This window comes from Emys orbicularis, chromosome 19 (genome assembly GCF_028017835.1).
Source record: "Emys orbicularis isolate rEmyOrb1 chromosome 19, rEmyOrb1.hap1, whole genome shotgun sequence".
NCBI classification, from domain to species: domain Eukaryota; kingdom Metazoa; phylum Chordata; order Testudines; family Emydidae; genus Emys; species Emys orbicularis.
The window spans coordinates 3,535,442-3,552,475 of NC_088701.1; the positions used below are offsets into that span (position 1 = coordinate 3,535,442).

Genomic DNA, 17,034 nt, shown 5'->3' on the forward strand with positions numbered 1-17,034 from the left:
TCTCCATCCCCATCCATCCTTCTCCATCCCCATCTATCTCCGTACACACCCGTCTCCATACCCATCCATCCATCTCCATACCCATCTCCATACCCATCTATCTATCTCCCTACACACCCATCTGTCTCCATCCCCATCCATCCGTCTCCATACCCAACCATCCAGCTCCATCCCCATCTATCTCCATCTCCACCCATCCATCTCCATACACATCCGTCCATCTCCATACGCATCTCCATACCCATACATCCATCTCCGTACTCATCTATCCAATCTCCATACACACCCATCCGTCTCCATACCCATCCATCTAATCGCCATATACACCCATCCCTCTCCATACCCATCTATCACCATACACACTCTATCTATCTATCTACACAACCTGTCAGTCTACCTAGGTCCATACACACCCACCCATCTATCTATGTATCTCCATATCCATCCATTTACCTAATCTCCATACCTCCCCCATCTATCTATGTATCTATCTGATCTCCAGACCCAGTCGCCTATCACATGCTAGAACACACTTTCCCCTTTGCACCACGCTAGGGCGTATTGTTAAAATAAAGCCAACCTCTTTAGCAATAAAATAAATTAACTCAAGGACATTTTAAAAACGAGTTTATGCGGAACAGGACTGAGTCCAAGGGAAAAACCTTAACCCCCGGTTTGCCAGCGTGTACATTTTCTCCAGGTCAGTTTCTCCAAAGACCCCCCCTCCCCCCGGTTTCCCTTGTGTCCCATGACAGACAGAGTGCCGCCCCCGCCCCAGTTCTGTGTTCTCAGGCTGGGCTCCAGCCGAGCTCTGGTTTGCTAGGGGGCAAAGATCTGTACAGCGCTGTGCACATCCCATAGCAGGGGGCATAACCCCAACCCCCCCCCCCCCCCCGACCCTGGCCAGGAGCCTCGCACTGCGAGAAAGTGACTGGCCTGGCCAAAGCAGGGTCGAAGGGGTCGCCTCTGCTTCTGGGGGGGAGCCCCAGAGCAGGACAAGCCAGTGATTTTAACCCCTCTCCGGCTCCAAATCAAAGGCTGTGTCTCGCTGGTCCCAAATGCAGCGAGTTGCCCAGCCTACGGGACGCCTCTGGAATTCGGATTTGCTGCCTTACGGTGCCCGGGGCTTGGCTCAGCAGCAGTGGAAACACGTCTCAAACCCCGGGGGCGAGGGGCTAGACCCTTCCAAGGTTGCCAAAGTGGATTCTTTTTGAAGTGAGGCTGCTCCCAGCCCAGCCCGTGCACACGCCGCAAACCCGAATCGGAGGGAGCCCAGTGCGAAGGGGAGGGAAGAGCTCCGAATACAAAGTGTGTGTGTGTGTAGGGGGGGAAGGGAAGAGAAGGGAGGGAGCGGGGCGGGGGGAGAGTGGGAGGGAGCTGAAAGCTTTCTCAAGGCAAAAGTGTTCTCTGTTCCAAACTTTGTCTAAACTTTCACTTTCAGAGCTCCAAGGCGGGGTTACCACTCGGCAGCATGGACTAGAGAGGGAACTGCCGCAGCATTAGCCATGCAGCCACCTAGCCAGCTGTTCTCCATATGAAAAACAGCCCTGCAACAGTGTTTTTCCAAAAATAACCATGTATTCCCCATACTGCCTGACCCAGGTAAAAAACCAACCAACCAACAACAACAAAAAAACCAACAAAAAAAAAAAAAAAGAGAGAGAGAGAGAGAAAAGCAAGTTCTGGTTGTTTCTTTCATTGCATTTTTTGTTGTTGAAACTTTCCTGGTGGGTTCGCTCCTGATTTCATGTCGGTGTGGGCCACGCACCAGGCTGTGGCGGTGTGGCTGGGGGGAGGATTATTGCTGGCTGTCTGGGCTGTGTTTTTGTTTGAAACAAAAATTCTTCCCCTGTCTCTCTCTCTCTCTTTCTGCAGAGAAAGAGGTTTTGATGGCATGTTTCCAAGTTCTTTGTTATATTCACTGCACATGGGTTTAGTTCAGAAAATGGCGCTTCTCCCAAATTTATTTCAAGAATTAAAAACCAGAGAGAGGGAGAGGAAGGAAGGGAGGGGGAAAGGGGCAGCGGGGTTTGCTGGATTAATGCATGCAGCTATGCTGGGGGGGTTTGGAGAGGGAGGTGGGGGGAGCTGGTGGGGACGGGGGGGGGACTGTACAAATGTAGAAGTGATTTTAATATTTGTCTTTTCTGGTCCGATCTGAACCGCGCGGGGTTGATTGCACAGGGTCGGTTGCTAATGCTGGAAGTTGCTGGCGCTTGCAGTGGGTTTTGCCTTTCTGGGTTTGGGGCTGTTGGGAGCTGAGATCTTGGTTTGTTTCAAAAACAACCCGCCACCCCAAAGCCCAATTTGTCTTGTTGTTTTGAAGTAAATCCCCCCCCCCCCGAACGGGAGGCAGTTGCTAAATGCCGGGGGAGAATTGCTCCTAGATTATCTGGCTTCCTCTCCTGTTGCATTTGCCCCGCGCGCTCCCTGCTCGGGGTCAGGTAGGGGAGTTTCCCCCTTTCTTCCCTCGCTGGGGAAGTCCGGCACTTCCCTGCCACCGCCGCTCAGAGCTGGGCTTCACTTCTCGGGTGACCTGGGGGCGCGGAGGTCGTTGCAATTTCTCGAGGGAGAAGGGAAGCGAGCGTGTGGATGGTGCAAAATGGGGCGGCGGAGAAGGGGGCGTTTGGAGCAGAGGAAGTTTGCAAAAGCGGAGAGTTGGGAGCTTTTTCCGTGGTCGCTGAACGGGGGGAGGCGTTGAAATGTACAAGCTGCAAGGGGGGGGAGTTAATTAATGCAACATTTCTAACCATGCAAAAAAAAAGAAGGGACTGCACCGTTTGCAGGAGATCTCTGTCTGTTTGCGATGTGTGGGGTTTATGGTCTTCTGGTGATGGATTTGATCCCCCCCCCCCCCGTACAATCTGTGGAGTAAAGAAATGTTGGATTTTGCTGTTAATTAAAATGGTGGATTTTTGGGGGTGGGGGTGGGGAACTTATCTTAACTCTTCAGAGTTCCCTGAAAAGGCGCTTCATATAATGAGCTTTGCTGGATGAACTGAAGTTATGGTGACATTTCTGAGTTGGGGGGAGGGGGGGGCACTGCCTTGAAATGCAGCTAAGAATTTAATTTGTAACCATCCAAAAGCTTTTTAATTTTTCCACTCAACTAATTAAAAACAACAACAACAACAACCCCAACACTTTGCAACTGAGTGATGGACAAATTCGGCTGCTGCTGGGAAGGGGGTGAAGCCGATTTCAAACAGGTCTTTGGAGCCGATCATGTAACTTCTTTGGAGGGAGGGTTCGGATCCACGGACAGGGAAAGCGGGAAGTAGGTATATTTTTAAGGCCACCAGAAGGAAGTTTCCTGTAGCGAAGATACTTTGGCTTTTGTCTGTTTCAACTTTCCAGTTCCCCCAACCTGTCCCATAGCTGTGATGCGTTTTACCAGGCACTGCTTTGAGCGCTAGATCCGACTCAGGTGGGGGAAAGTAGCGGCTCTAGGGCCATCTCCCAGTTCCTCTTGTCCCTAGCTAATCTCCAGCCCTCCTTACCCGGGAGTCCCTAGGCACGGGGGAGGACAGGTCAGGTAACTCCTGCACAGACCTTTAGCAAGTTTGCTTTTAAGAGTGTGGTAGGCAAGCTGAGCTCCCATTAAACTCTGAACTAACTGCCCCTAAATTCATGCCTCTTTCTGAAGAATATTTTGGCATTATTTGATGCTCTTTTACAAATCATCTTACGTTGAAATATTTTACATTTTTTATAAGAAGGGTATAATTTATGCCCTTCAATATCTGACTTTTTTTTTTTTTTTTTTTTAAAAGACCAGTTTGTATAGTTCAATGTCCTTAAAGATTTTAAAATCTTTGTCAATTACACATTGGAATTTTTTTTTTTTTTTTTTACATAAAGCAACTCAGCAATAAGGAAAACCACCGCTTTATGTAAAAAAAACAACCCAAAAATGACATTGCACTTTTATTGTTTTAAATTACTTTTGCTTAAGCAGGGAGCCAAGGAAATACATGGGCTGGTGAGCAGCACCGATACACAGAAATGGGAGTCGCTTCTTAGCAAGGCGTTTTTTTCTATTCTATTTTCTTCCTTTCCTTTTTGCCGTGCTGGCTGCAAATAATGTGAATCACATTTTTGAGGTTTGCCATGGATAGATCTTTCTAATTGGCTGTAATTTCTGTGGTTTGGGGCACTTTTGGAGAGCACAGTGTAGAAACTTTGCATATCTGTTTGCTCATTTGGTGGGAACAATGGTTTTTTTTGGGGGGGGAATACAGTTTTTTCAGTGGCTGGGCATATCTGTTCCTTTCCTTAATCAACAGTAAGTAATAAATGGAGCGGACTATTATTATTATTGGTTATGGAAGAATATCATGAATTCACTTTAGTTCTGCCTTCTTTAATTTTGGATTCGATAATAGATCAGGAGAATTATTACAATGACAATGAGCATTTGACTCTGAAAGCAGTTGGAATTAGAGGGGGGTGTTCTTTAACTCACGCAAGTTACTCTGGAGAGTTACTGGCTGAACAATGTGGTCCCAGTATTTTTTGTTGTTTTGTTAAAAAGAGGTGGTGGCAGTGGATGGGCTCTATTAGGTCCTTTACATTTCAGTAGCAATTACTATCAATACCTAATAAATGACTGGCAGTTTTAGCTATGGAAATAAGCAACTAGCGCCTAATGTTTATGGATGAAAACTTCTCTATAAATATAAGGTATCTGGCATAGTATGTACATCTCTATAATTATATATACACACATATGTACGGCTGTGTGTACCTACGAGTGTGTGATATAGCTATAGGTATCGTGTGTGTGTGTGTAATACAAATACATACATAGATACTGAGCCTAATATTTATATAATAGACCGTGTGTGTGAACACACACATACTGTACTCAAAATAACTTGTATTTAAGAATGTATATAATATGATAATATAAATTGTGAATACACACACACTGTACCTAAAATACCTTATATTTAGTGATTTACAGATATTATATATAATATCTATAAAATATACCTACTGTACTGTACCTAAGATACAACGTGTATGTGTATATATGTGTGTGTGTGTGTGTATATATTGTGTATATACACGCAGTCATTTATGTGATACCAGCCTAGTATCTGGCGATATGTGTGCAAGTAATCTATAGGTGTAGGTGAATCGTGCGCCTGTGTGTATAATACATGCAATACATAAAATATCATACATGTCTGTCGGTGGCATGCATATTTTTGCCACATAATGATGTATTGCATTACATACTGTAACTAATAGTGGATATCTTATAGTACACAGTATGTGTAGAGAGAAATGTATTTTGCACAAACAGCATTGTTGATAATGATGATTTTATTTATCAAGGCATCTCTTTTCTCACTCCGCCACTCCCCACGATGCTCTGGGGTGCCATGTGAACAATTAAAAGACAGTTGTTACCAATAAAACAATAATTACAACATCATTCCATGGATTAAAACCTAAAAAACAACAACCCTAAAAAAAAAAAAAATCAAAGGAAAGAGGCTTTAAAAAAACAAAGCCGAACTAAGTGGGGTCACTTAATTAAAAAAAAAAAAAAAAGTGAAGCGACAACAGCCAACTTCGTTATAATTTCACGATGTTTCGTTAGTTGGGCAGGAATCCATTTTTTGGGGTAAGGTGGGAGAGTTAAGATGTAATGTTGCGTCATAATTCCTCCCCCATCCTCCAGGCCAAAACCTGCATTTTTTGTAATGTCACAGGCTTGGAAAGAATATTTTTAGCATTAGGTCCTGTATTTTATATACATACATATGCGTGTGTATGGGCCTATATTTCTGTATAATTATCTAGCATTAGAGCCTATCTTTTTAATGGCTATATATCTACATCGCATTTGGTCCTGTCTTTCTACATAGGTAACATTACAAACTTGGCTCGATATTTTAGCATTAGGTCCATATCTATCTGGCAGTGGAGCCTATAATTATTAATACTTATATGTATCTTAATAACTAGAGAAACAGCATGAGAATCTCTCTGTCTCTCTAGCCCCTCCACAGTATCTGTCTGTCTGTATTTTTTACAAACTTTTCTAGCAAGGCCTGCCGTTTCTGGGATAAGTTTTGGAATATTTTTTGGAGGGTTATTTTCTTGCATCTGTTTATTTTTTAGTTCCTCTCTGTTCGCCCCGTCCTTGGGACCCTGCCAACCTGGAGAGACCAGTTTCGTTTCTGCCTCCGGGAGGGAAAACCCAGCTTTCTTTTTCGGAGTCACCCCTTGTTTGTGCCCAGTGAATTAAATCCAGCCTGGCAGATTCCCCGCTGCCCTTCTGCCTCTTCCTGGCTCACTTCTGAACTGATTTCCCTGGTTTCAGTTCCTGGAGCAGAGTAGTTTTTTCCCCCTCTCCCTTTCCTGTTATTAGCGATCTAAAATCACCCCCTGTCCCAGTTCAACCAGTGCTGTCCCTCCCGCTCCCTTTCCTAGAAAAGAGTCCCAATATTGGACCTGCGGGCCTTGCTGAAGAGAAGTTCTGAACTAGGTTATTGTTGTAGGGCCCAATCCTGGGCACTCCCATATCGGCCCCTGGAACTGGATTTCCCGATCTAAGCCTGATCCTGCTGTCCCGATCAATAGAGGGCCTGATCCTCTATTGGTGTAAATCGTTCCATGATAATAGCTTACACCAATGGTGAATCTGGCCCCAAAAGCTTGGCCTCCCTCTGCCTGCGATGGAAGCAGTCTGGGGCCCCGAGTTTGAAATAATGTGCTAGAAGTGGGGAAGTTCTGGCCTGGCTGAAGTTGGTGGGAGAGACTTGAGAGGGGCAGAATCCACAGAAGAGCTTTTCAGGAGGGGCGCAGGGTTGTCATGGTGGAGGCGAAAAAATTATCAAACTACCTTCCGTGCCGCTTGTCTTTGGTGCCACTTGCTTTTTAAGTGGCATCTGCTCTGTAAGTGTTTATTTTATTGTTGGATGAAGGAGAACTCTCGTCTGCTTACTACCTCTGTTGTATTAACAGTTCTGCAGTTCACCTGGCCCAATTCCATCACTCCCAAGCGTTCGTATTCTTTTTTTTTTTTTTTGCTAACAACCAGCTCTGGGTTTTATTTTTTGCAAAGATTTTTCCCCCCCCGATCCCCACGACGTTGCACATATAAAATAAAATACACGTCTGCTAACTAGGAGGAGTTGGCGGAGCATGTTTGAAATACGTAGAAAGAAGACCAAGAAAGAGAGCCAAGGTGTTGAGTTTTTTGTTTTTTAAGCCAACGCTCTTTTGGTGGGGACTTTCGAGTCATTGCAAAAAAAATTTTTTTTTTACTATTTGCAATTCTGATAACTGATTTAAATCAGGCAGGTTATTTGCATTTAATTTTGGCCTTTCCGTGCTGATATGCACTCTTGTGTGTATTTGATATAAGGTATGTGTGTATTATATATAAGTGGGTATGCATGTTTTTATATAATAATAATTAATAATACTTAACTCTTATATAGGGCTTATCATCAGTAGGTCTCAAAGCACTTTTTATAGACACACTACATACATACATATGTGTTTTTTATATATCTGTATCACATGTACGTGTGTGTGTGTCTGTATATTACATATATACACAGACGTCTTAAATTTGATTTGGAATGTGTAATAAGTATTGTTTTTGTATGTGGTTAGTGTGTGTATATGTTATATGCTGTGTCTGTAATATACAAATATATTCAGTATACATCCATGCACACCTATATATTATATAGAACTAGGGTTACCAGATAGCAACTGTGAAAAAATGGGACAGGGGGTGGGGGGGTAATAGGCGCCTCTATAAGAAAAAGTCCCGAAAAATGGGACTGTCCCTTAAAAAATGGGACATCTGGTCGCCCTATATAGAACCATATATTAAATATTCATGTGCACACATTGTAGATAATATGTGGCCCTGTATGTAGTACGTATAGTGCGTTTATATAGTATAATCACATATACATCCTAACCACGTATACAGGAGAACCTCAGAATTATGAACACCAAAGTTATGAACTGACCAGTCAACCACACACCACATTTGGAGAAAAAAAAAAAAAAAAAAAGGCAAATACAGTACATATGGTGTTAAATGTAAACTACTTAAAAAAAACAACAACAAAAAAGGAAAGTTTAAATAAAAAAGATTTGACAAGGTGAGGAAACTGCATTTTTCTTCTGCATAATAAAGTTTAAAGCTGTATTAAGTCAAAGTTCAGTTTTAAATTTTTGGAAGAACAACCCTAACATTTTGTTCAGTTACAAACATTTCTGAGTTACAAATGCCCTCTATTCCCAAGGTGTTCGTAACTCTGAGGATCTACTGTATAATATGGATTTGCATATAATAATTCATATGCAATATACATATTTTATGTGATATATATAGTGTGTGTATATAATATCACATGTACACAGTTTACACTTTTATATATATATATATATATATTGTGCATGTATATCACAAATATATACATGCCATACACATATATAATACCAGATGGGTCTGTTTATATATCGTGTGTGTATTATATATAGACCCACTATTCATGTGTATATATAATATAGATTTGTATATCGTATGTATGGTGTGTGTATTTATATATATGTAAATGTTGAATATACACACTATACTCATTATGTACAACACACACACAGATTACACATACATCATAATGTGTGTACATATGTATACGTCATACATAGAAACATCAGCTGATATTTGTAAAAGTGACCAGTGATCTGAGGCATTTCACACTTTTAAATCAGGCCCTGTATGGAGCCTTGTGTTGGACACCTGAAATCACTCCAATTTAGACCTGTGGTGTGCAGTCCCGCACCCTGTAGCTGTACCTCCAGATATGATCTATGTTCTCTATCAGTGTGTAGCTATTATACTAATATGTCCGATCACATACACACACACAAACAACCTACTGTGTAACATGAATCTAGTATCTGGGTAAGTGTCTAATATGTGTGCATGTATAATATAGCCTAGATATACATGTAATCCATTAAAGCAATTATTAGTTACACATTCCACATCTAATTTCCTTAATAAGTCTGCATTCTTTTCACCCCCCTTTCAAATGCATTTTGAACCCTCTGTTTTCTAAGGTTGGGAATGAAGGGTGGATTTTTCTACTAGCGTGACTTGGTGGCCTTCTAATAAAGGGGACAGAGTTTGGGCCTTTCTGACCCACCTAAAATTGACAGGCAAATCTTTGGGGAAGTGCATTTTTCACTGACCAGAGAGTTGGACAATCGGGGTGGTTAGCTGGCCTATCAGTCCCTATTCCTCCATCTGGTTGTATTTTGAAAGATATTTGCGTGCACACACACGTAGCTGTGCAGATGGAAAATCCAGCTCGCTCGCTCCTTATCTTGGCCTGCTTTGGAGGAGCCTCCCGAACACAAATGGGTTTTATGTAGCAAATCCTTGCTCACCTTTTCCTTGACTATTCCCCAGGTTGATTCTGTAAATCCTCACTACTGGATGCAGTCATTTGTTGACCTGACTGGTGTTACCGCTGTGCCTGCTAGCGAGCACTGGCAGCGTTGGGCCTTATTTATTTAGAAAATCATAGAAAGATGTTGCCTGCTTTGGGGTAGGGGGTAACCCAACCAACCAACCAAACCGACTAACAAAACCCCTATAGGTCGTTTGAAAGCAGCCCTATCCAATACGCTATTGTTAGACATTTTACCCCACGGGTTTGACTCTTCCCTCCTGATCTTCAGAGCAGAATTTGTTACACAAGGAGCTTTTGGGGGGGGGGGGGGCGGAGGGGGGGGAAGGAATTCAAGATGATAACTTATTTCAGTCGGTTCGGGCTCTAGCGGAAAGTCCATGGGAGCTTTGCCAGTGGTCTTTTCTAAAAAAAAAAGGCATTGGAAAGATTGCAGCAAAGCGTGGGTTTTTCAGACTTTGGGGAAGGAGGTGGGAAAAGAGTCTGACTGTTGAGGAAGTTAAGGTACTTGCAAGGGAAATGAAAACATAAAAATATTATATAACCACACAGACAAAGAATGGAACAATGAACTGAACAGGGAGAGTGAAATTAGCGAAGCCTATAAATAAACATTTATGCAGTGTTGAGACAGTATTCAGGTGAGTTTACAAACAATTCATTAAGATATTTATAAACTTTCACAGTTTGGGGCTATCAATAGAAACTTAATTACAAACTGTAAACAACTTTCCATTCTCATTGGAATGACAACCTCTGGCTTCCGAAATGGGCAGTTTCTCGATTTTCTTACTGAGCAAAAAAAAAATTTTTTTTTTTTACAGTAGAAAATGGAAAAACTAAAGTCCAGTTTGACTGTTTTTTCCTTTTCTTTTGCAGATTTTAAATTTTTTTAAATTTTTTTTAAGTGGAAACTTTCCTCGGAAAGTCTTTTTTTGTTTGTTTGTTAATTTTTATGTTTTAATGTGCACTGGGATATTTTTTTTTTTTAATTTTGGAGGCAAATACACTCCACATTTTGTTTTTTAAGGAGTAATGGTCTATAAAATGAGAAGTTAGCCAGCCAGTGCAGATGTAATTTTTTGGGTGCCTCTATAAACTACAGATGTCTACATATGTGTGTATTATTACTACTCTCTGTGCATATTTCATAGACAAAACGGCAAGGCATGAATATCTGCAATACAAACACACACTCACTCTCAAGAATACAATATATATTTATATATGACATCTATCTACTGTAGATCCATAGCTGTCAATTGAGCTGTATCCCCTTTATAGCAGCTGAGGCTCTGACCCTGTAAGTTTATATGATCTAAAAATGCCAAACAGGACTCCGTGGTGAAAGTACCATTTTTAGGACGATGGGTACGCTTGGATCATTGACTCACATGAGTTTTGTCCGACTGCCGAATCCAGGAACTTTTGTGAAATGCAAAGGACGGCTTTATTGCAGCATTAAAGACGAGGATTTTAAACACAGCTGCTGGCCAAATTTTGCAGCCTTTACTTAGGAACATCACTTACTGAACTCAAGGAGAGTTTGCTTGGATCAGAATTAAACCCTGATATTTATAGTATGTTGAGGTGCGGGGCTGCGCACAACAAGCACAGAAATTGTATTTTACCATGGATTTCTGATTATATGCTTATATAATCTAAAAATGACCGTGTGTGTTCACGTGTGCGCACAAACACACACACTCAGCAACACTTTTATACAAAGGAAAAGATGAGTAAATACACGCATAAACTTAACAATACAAATAAATTTTTTGTGTGTTTTATTGTTCTACAAATGCACATCTACAGCTGCTTTTTGTGTGTATTTTTACATACATGCATGTAGTGTCTGTATATAAAGTACACAGATAATATGTAGCTATAGATATAATTATGCACACATACATAATATGCATCCATTTACATGTGTGCATGGCATATGAGTGTGTAAATACATATTTACAGGGAAGTGCTTTCAACTTTCACTCTAGCCTTCCTTTCCACAGATGCTGCAGCACACCGGGTGTGCTCAGATACAGATTTACAAACAAAGTGTGATGACTATTTAGTGTTCCACTCCATGGGTATTAATCTGTATAGAGAACGTGTGTGTGTGTGTATGTTTGTGCATCTGTGTGTAATCTATACACCGAAACCTTGTTTATTTGAGCTTTGATTCTCCAAATAACTCCTTTATCCAGAATGAGGTCATGTTCCCCCGTGTATGCTAACAACGTCAGAAAGTCCCCAGCTTATCCAAGCCTCTGCTTATCCAAATTAAATTCCCGGCCCCTTGTGTGGTTCGGGAAAGCAAGGTCTCACCGTGGCATGATGTGTGTCCATAGGCTGATCGCTCGGTTGGCTTGTCTTCATTTAGGATTTCTGGATTTCAGGCTGCTCCGTTGGCCTTTTCCTTCCCAAACTGTGTTTCCAAATCTCGGAGCGGAGCGAAATCCCCCGTGAAACAAAGATTAGCGGAGCCTGGGGCTGGCATCTCAGCTGGTGTCTGTCGTCGTAGTTCCACCAAAGTCGGTAGAGCAAGGCCGACTGACACCAGCTGAGGGTCCAGCCCCAGATCCGACATGTCTCTGTCTTTACTCTCCTCTCTTCCCTCTGCTTTGAGAGAGGCATTTGCCAAGTGAAAACATTCCCAATATGGGGGGTGGGGGGGAGTGGGTTGCTGTTTACTCTGTTGCTTTCATTTGTACGCATTTAGGATGAGTCTATAAACATGGTGTAAAGGTGTAAAACAGCCCTTGTAAGATTTCCCCCCACTTTGGATTAGCAAAATGGACTGGAAGTCCTTAATTACTCTTTAGGTTGCTTTTATTGTTGTCCATTATTAACTCCTTTCCTGAAACTGACACCGGTAGCCCTTTTTTCCATCTGATCTGACAAATCTGCCCCTCTCCTTTCTTCCTCCACAAGTGATCTCACTTGGACTTGATCTCTATAACAAACTCTCAAACTTTCCTTGCTGCCTTCGACAGAGAAAGAGCTGGGAATAGCATTCCCCCGCTCCCTCCTAGGCCTCCGGTCCCATGTCCCCACCAAAATATCGACCGCTCTCTTTGGTTCTTCACCACCCTCAGTTAAATGGAAGCGGGGCATTCATTGCGAAATTGAAAGAATCCGTCCAAATAAGGGAAGGTGCGAAAGAAAAAGGGTTTAGCTATTTTGGGGCCTGTTTGTGTGCCTATCTGGGATCAGAAGCGCTTTTGGTTTAAATATCACTTATTTATATATTTTGATTCTTTTTACTTTGGACGCTTTTGTTTTGTTGAGTTTTTAAAGCAAATTAAATTATTGAAAGGGCCTGGAATTGTAAAGGGGATAGAAAAAAGAGAGCGGGGGGGGGGTGCGGTGTGGGGAATGGGAATCTGAATAATTGATGGGAAGCAAAAAGCTTTCTTGGAAAAGCTGGATGCCAACTCAATCCCTTCTGGAAAAGAGGGGGATTTTGTCTGGCTTTTAACAGTTCCCCCCCCCACACCCCCAGTTTTGCGGGTGGTTTCCCTGCGCGGTGCATGAAACGGAAGAAGTGCTGCCAGGGTGAAGCAGCGAATGAATATAAATTTATAATCTGCACCCCTGCGGCGGCCGCTGGCGTAAAGTTGGTCGATGCCACAGAGCGACTTTGCTTCCGCTGCCCCGAAAGCAGATTGCAGCTTTTGGGTCTGGCGTGTGCGTGTGACGGTGCCAGCGCCCTCCGAAAGCAGGTTGGCCACAGAGGCACAGTGTGGTGCACCTCTGCCCCCGCCTGCGGCACATGGTAGTTTAGATTCCCGAGGGTTGTTACTACCTTGGTCTAGGTTCGGTTGTTGGGTTTAGTGTGCGGGTGCTGGGGGGGGTCTGTGGCAGGAGGTCGGCCTGGAGGATCTGCCCTTAAACTCTCATTCCGCGCATTGTACGAGTGCCCAGGGCTCAGAAGCCCAACAGAGTCGGATGAGCTTGAGCACAAAAGTGGCAAAAGCGGGGCCGGCTGCCCCGCCCTTGGGAATGATTCCTGTCCCTTTGCGCCAATTTGTTTTTAAATCCGGAAATAGGCAATTAATGTACGGCGAGTGCTTGTCGTTATGCCGGCTGCATGGGAGAGTGAATGACAGTCAGAGACTGGTGAGGGCTATAGCCTAAGACTCTAGATGGAATAGAATACAAGTGGGTTATGGACCAAGCCCCCTTTGTGTGTGTGTGTGGATTGGAAATCCTGAGTGTGAATATACTGGTCAGTATAGATTGCCATTTCTACCGGAGCATGAGTCTGTGTCTGCCTTCTCTCTGTAGATAAATATCCAGTGATCATTGTCTGAATCCCAGGTGCCTGCCAGTGTAACGTATAGACTCTGTAACTGCCTGGATGAGGGAATAGATGCATACAATCCGTTTATGTAAGAGTGGGTATATAAACTTCTGTAGTGCAAATATTCCACAGTCTGAATTCTCTCTGTGTGAGTGTATAGAATATATTCTTCTGTCTAAATATATTATATACAGGAGACTCTCTATAAAAATCTTAACTCGCACGTTCCATCAGTAGATCTCAAATTGCTTTACAAAGGGGGTCAGTATCGTCATCCTCATTTTACAGCTGGGGAAACCGAGGCACAGAGAGATGTGAGTAGCAGACGTTCACCCAGCAGGCCAGTAGCGGAGCTGGACTAGAACCCAGGGGTCTTGAGTCCAGTGCTCTATCACCTAGGCCGGGCTACGGTATTATAATCACTGTATCTATGTCAGAGGGTGCGTGTAATCGTCTTATTTCTGTAGCTAAAATGTTCTGCCATCGCTTAGTCTGAACTCTGTGGTAATTCGTTTTATCTCTAGACTAAAATACCCTCCAGCCATTGCCGTCTCTAAAGCACGTTGTGCTATTTTATCTTTGTTTGTTACTACATGCATTCATAAGCAGCCCATCTCCGCGGCATCTGGGCTGCCACCAGAATACAAGGACAGCCCAGCGAGGCATTTCTCGGCTCAGGTGCTTTGGGCAGAGGGGTGGATTTGGAGCTTGTGGTTCGTTTCCACAGGGTGGCAAACACCTTCCCATTTCGTATGCACTCACTGCCAAACCCGTTGCTAATAGGCAGTTGCTGAGTGGCCAGTCCCTCAGAGCGCTGAGCTCCCCTATAATTAACCCTCTAAAAAGCAGGCCGGGGGTGATCTCAGGAAGGCTACGAGTCGCCGCCCGTTAACCTAACTCCTCGGGAACAGGTTTTTGCCAGTGACTTTCTCTAGTTTTTTGGAGGATGTAGCGGGAGCCAGGGCGACGTGCCTGAGGGGCCGAGGAATCCCTTGAGCAAACCACCCCAAGCGTGTGCCGCTCCCTCGGCCCTTGCGCCTGATAAGCAGGGTCCGGATGAGGCTGCTGGGGCAATCGGGGCTGGCGAACCTGGCGTGGTTAGCCAGGCCACGTGCAGGCTGAGAGCGGGGCTGGTTGCGCTCTGTAAGACGGGGGAGGGGGAAGAGCCAGGACAAGGTTGGCCCAAGAATAAATGGGGATAAACTGAGGCTGGAAATAGGGAGACGGTTTCTAAGGTCCAGAGCCGGGAGGGTCTCCTGTAGGAGCAAAGGGCCTCCCTGGTTTGGAGCTGGGTGAGTTTGTGATGGGGGTGACGGGCAGCCTGCGATGGCAGGGTCTGGGCGCACTGGCCCAGGAGGTCCCGCCGCTCCTGCGCTCCCCAGCCATTTTCCACAGTCGGCTTGTAGAGGCCTTTGAGCTCTGCTCTCAGGGTTAAGCCTTCCAAAAAGAGCTCCGGCAGAACGAAGACCTCGCGCGGCTCGGTGGGACCCACGTCCGAGGGCGGATACCCGGTCCCCGAGCACCTGTGCTTAGCTTGCCTGCTCCTTTCTTTGCTGTGCGCTCCTGATGTGTGTCAACGCACCGAGCCAGAGTGTAGTAACTCTGAAAGCCGTGCTGCTCAGACCCCCGAGGCGGGGCAGCCCCTGAGGTTCAGGCCACGTAGATAAGCTCAGGTTGGTGCTGCAGGGACAGCTCCAGGCCCCCTTCCGAAACGAGATAAGAACAGGCACCGTGTACTGGCTAGCTCTTTTCTCTGCCTGGCTCTCTCGGGAACTGCTGGATCAACTGACCCCAAACTTGTCCCACTCACATGAGCTGAGTGAAAACTTTCGGACTAATCTTTTTTCCGGCAAAAAAATGTACGTTCGCGGACAGCGGAACCTTTTGTGACTTTGTGTCAGTTTCACCAAATTGGTTTGGTTTAAGGGGGGGGCGGAAGCTAAAAAATAAAAGGGGGAAATGTGGTTTTGAGAGGTTCGAAAGGAGATGGCCCAGGTTTTCTGTTCAAAGTGACCTTTTGTTTGAACGTTTCTTTTACTTTTATTTTAATCTACTTCAAAATGCTTAGAAATGGTCGCGATCAGAACTAATTTTTGATGGATGAAAAAGTCTAAAAATGTCATTTTTGTCTTGATCAAAACGGTTTGATTTTGCGAGAGCAAAATGCTTCTGTTCCACCCAAAGCGAGTTATTCTGTTGCCTTTTTGATTAACCCCCAAATTTGGAAAAATGGAGTTTTTGGGCCGAATCCCCCCGCCGGTTTTCCAGACTGGCCGGCGAACCGAAACATCCAGGCTTTGCACGGCTCCACTGCTCACCCGACCCTGGGGAGTTCCCGCAATTTCCGAGACAAGCAGAGCATGCTTGTGGATTTTAGAGCACTTTGAAACATCGCTGCTTGACTGAATCTTAACTATGCTCTCACCCTGCCACAGTGTGTGGCTGTCTGCTCACGTAGCCAGCTGGTGCAGCGTGGGGCGGGGCTGGGCTGGGTCCCCCATCCGAGTTGTTACGGTGCCAAGCGGCAGAGGCCTGGCTCTTTAGCTCACGCTGTAGCCGCAGGGGGGTTCGCTCTGGAGGTCCTGGTTCAGGCCTGGCTGCATCAGCCAAGATGGCGCCTGGCCCACTGGGAAGCCGGGTGGGGGCGACGGGGGAGGAGGTCAGTGGGGCAGCGTGGCGCGTGGGTTTGGGATCGGCGCTCGTTCCATTTGGTCTGTCAGCCAGTGCTGAGGCTGGGGAGGGAAGGGTCCGAGCACCCTGCGTGGCTGGGTAGGGAGTAGCCCATCAGGGCTCAGGGGTGAGAGCCAGCTCTGGACTTAGCCCATGTCCCCCCTCTCCCCCCATGGACTTTCCCCAAGCTGGGCTCCGAAGGGTGGGGATGTGTGTCTGTCCCAGCCCCAGTCTGGGGGCACTGAAATGGAGCGCCCCCATCCCCACAGTGCAGAGACAGGGCTGGGGGAGAACATCTCCTTAGGGAAGGAGCATGGTCTAGTCGTTAGTGCAGGACTCCTGGGTTCTCTCCCCAGCCTTGCAGGAGAGTGGGGTCTAGTGGTTAGAGCAGGCGGGGGCAGGGACAAAAGATCCTGGGGATCTACCTGGCAGCACAGTGTGGTGTAGCGGTTAGAGCTGGAACCAGGCCTCCTGGGTCATTTCCCTTCTCAGTGCCTCAGGCTCTTGGGATAATAATAGTGACCGGCCTTCTCGGGGGGGGGGGGGGGGGGGGGCACTGGGCTGTGTCTATGCAGCGCCTGGCACACTGGGGCCCTGACC

The 17,034-nt window shown here is 45.1% G+C and overlaps 1 protein-coding gene across 1 annotated transcript in view; it reads left to right on the forward strand.

Annotated features, from left to right (window-relative positions):
* The first annotated feature begins 1,431 nt into the window (after positions 1–1,431).
* NFIX (nuclear factor I X) overlaps positions 1,432–17,034 on the forward strand; it is a 119,359-nt gene continuing 103,756 nt past the window's right edge. The window contains exon 1 of the mRNA XM_065419195.1: positions 1,432–1,602. Within this exon, the coding sequence (XP_065275267.1) occupies positions 1,576–1,602 (27 nt within the window). The 5' untranslated portion in view covers positions 1,432–1,575. The remainder of the gene's footprint in view (positions 1,603–17,034) is intronic.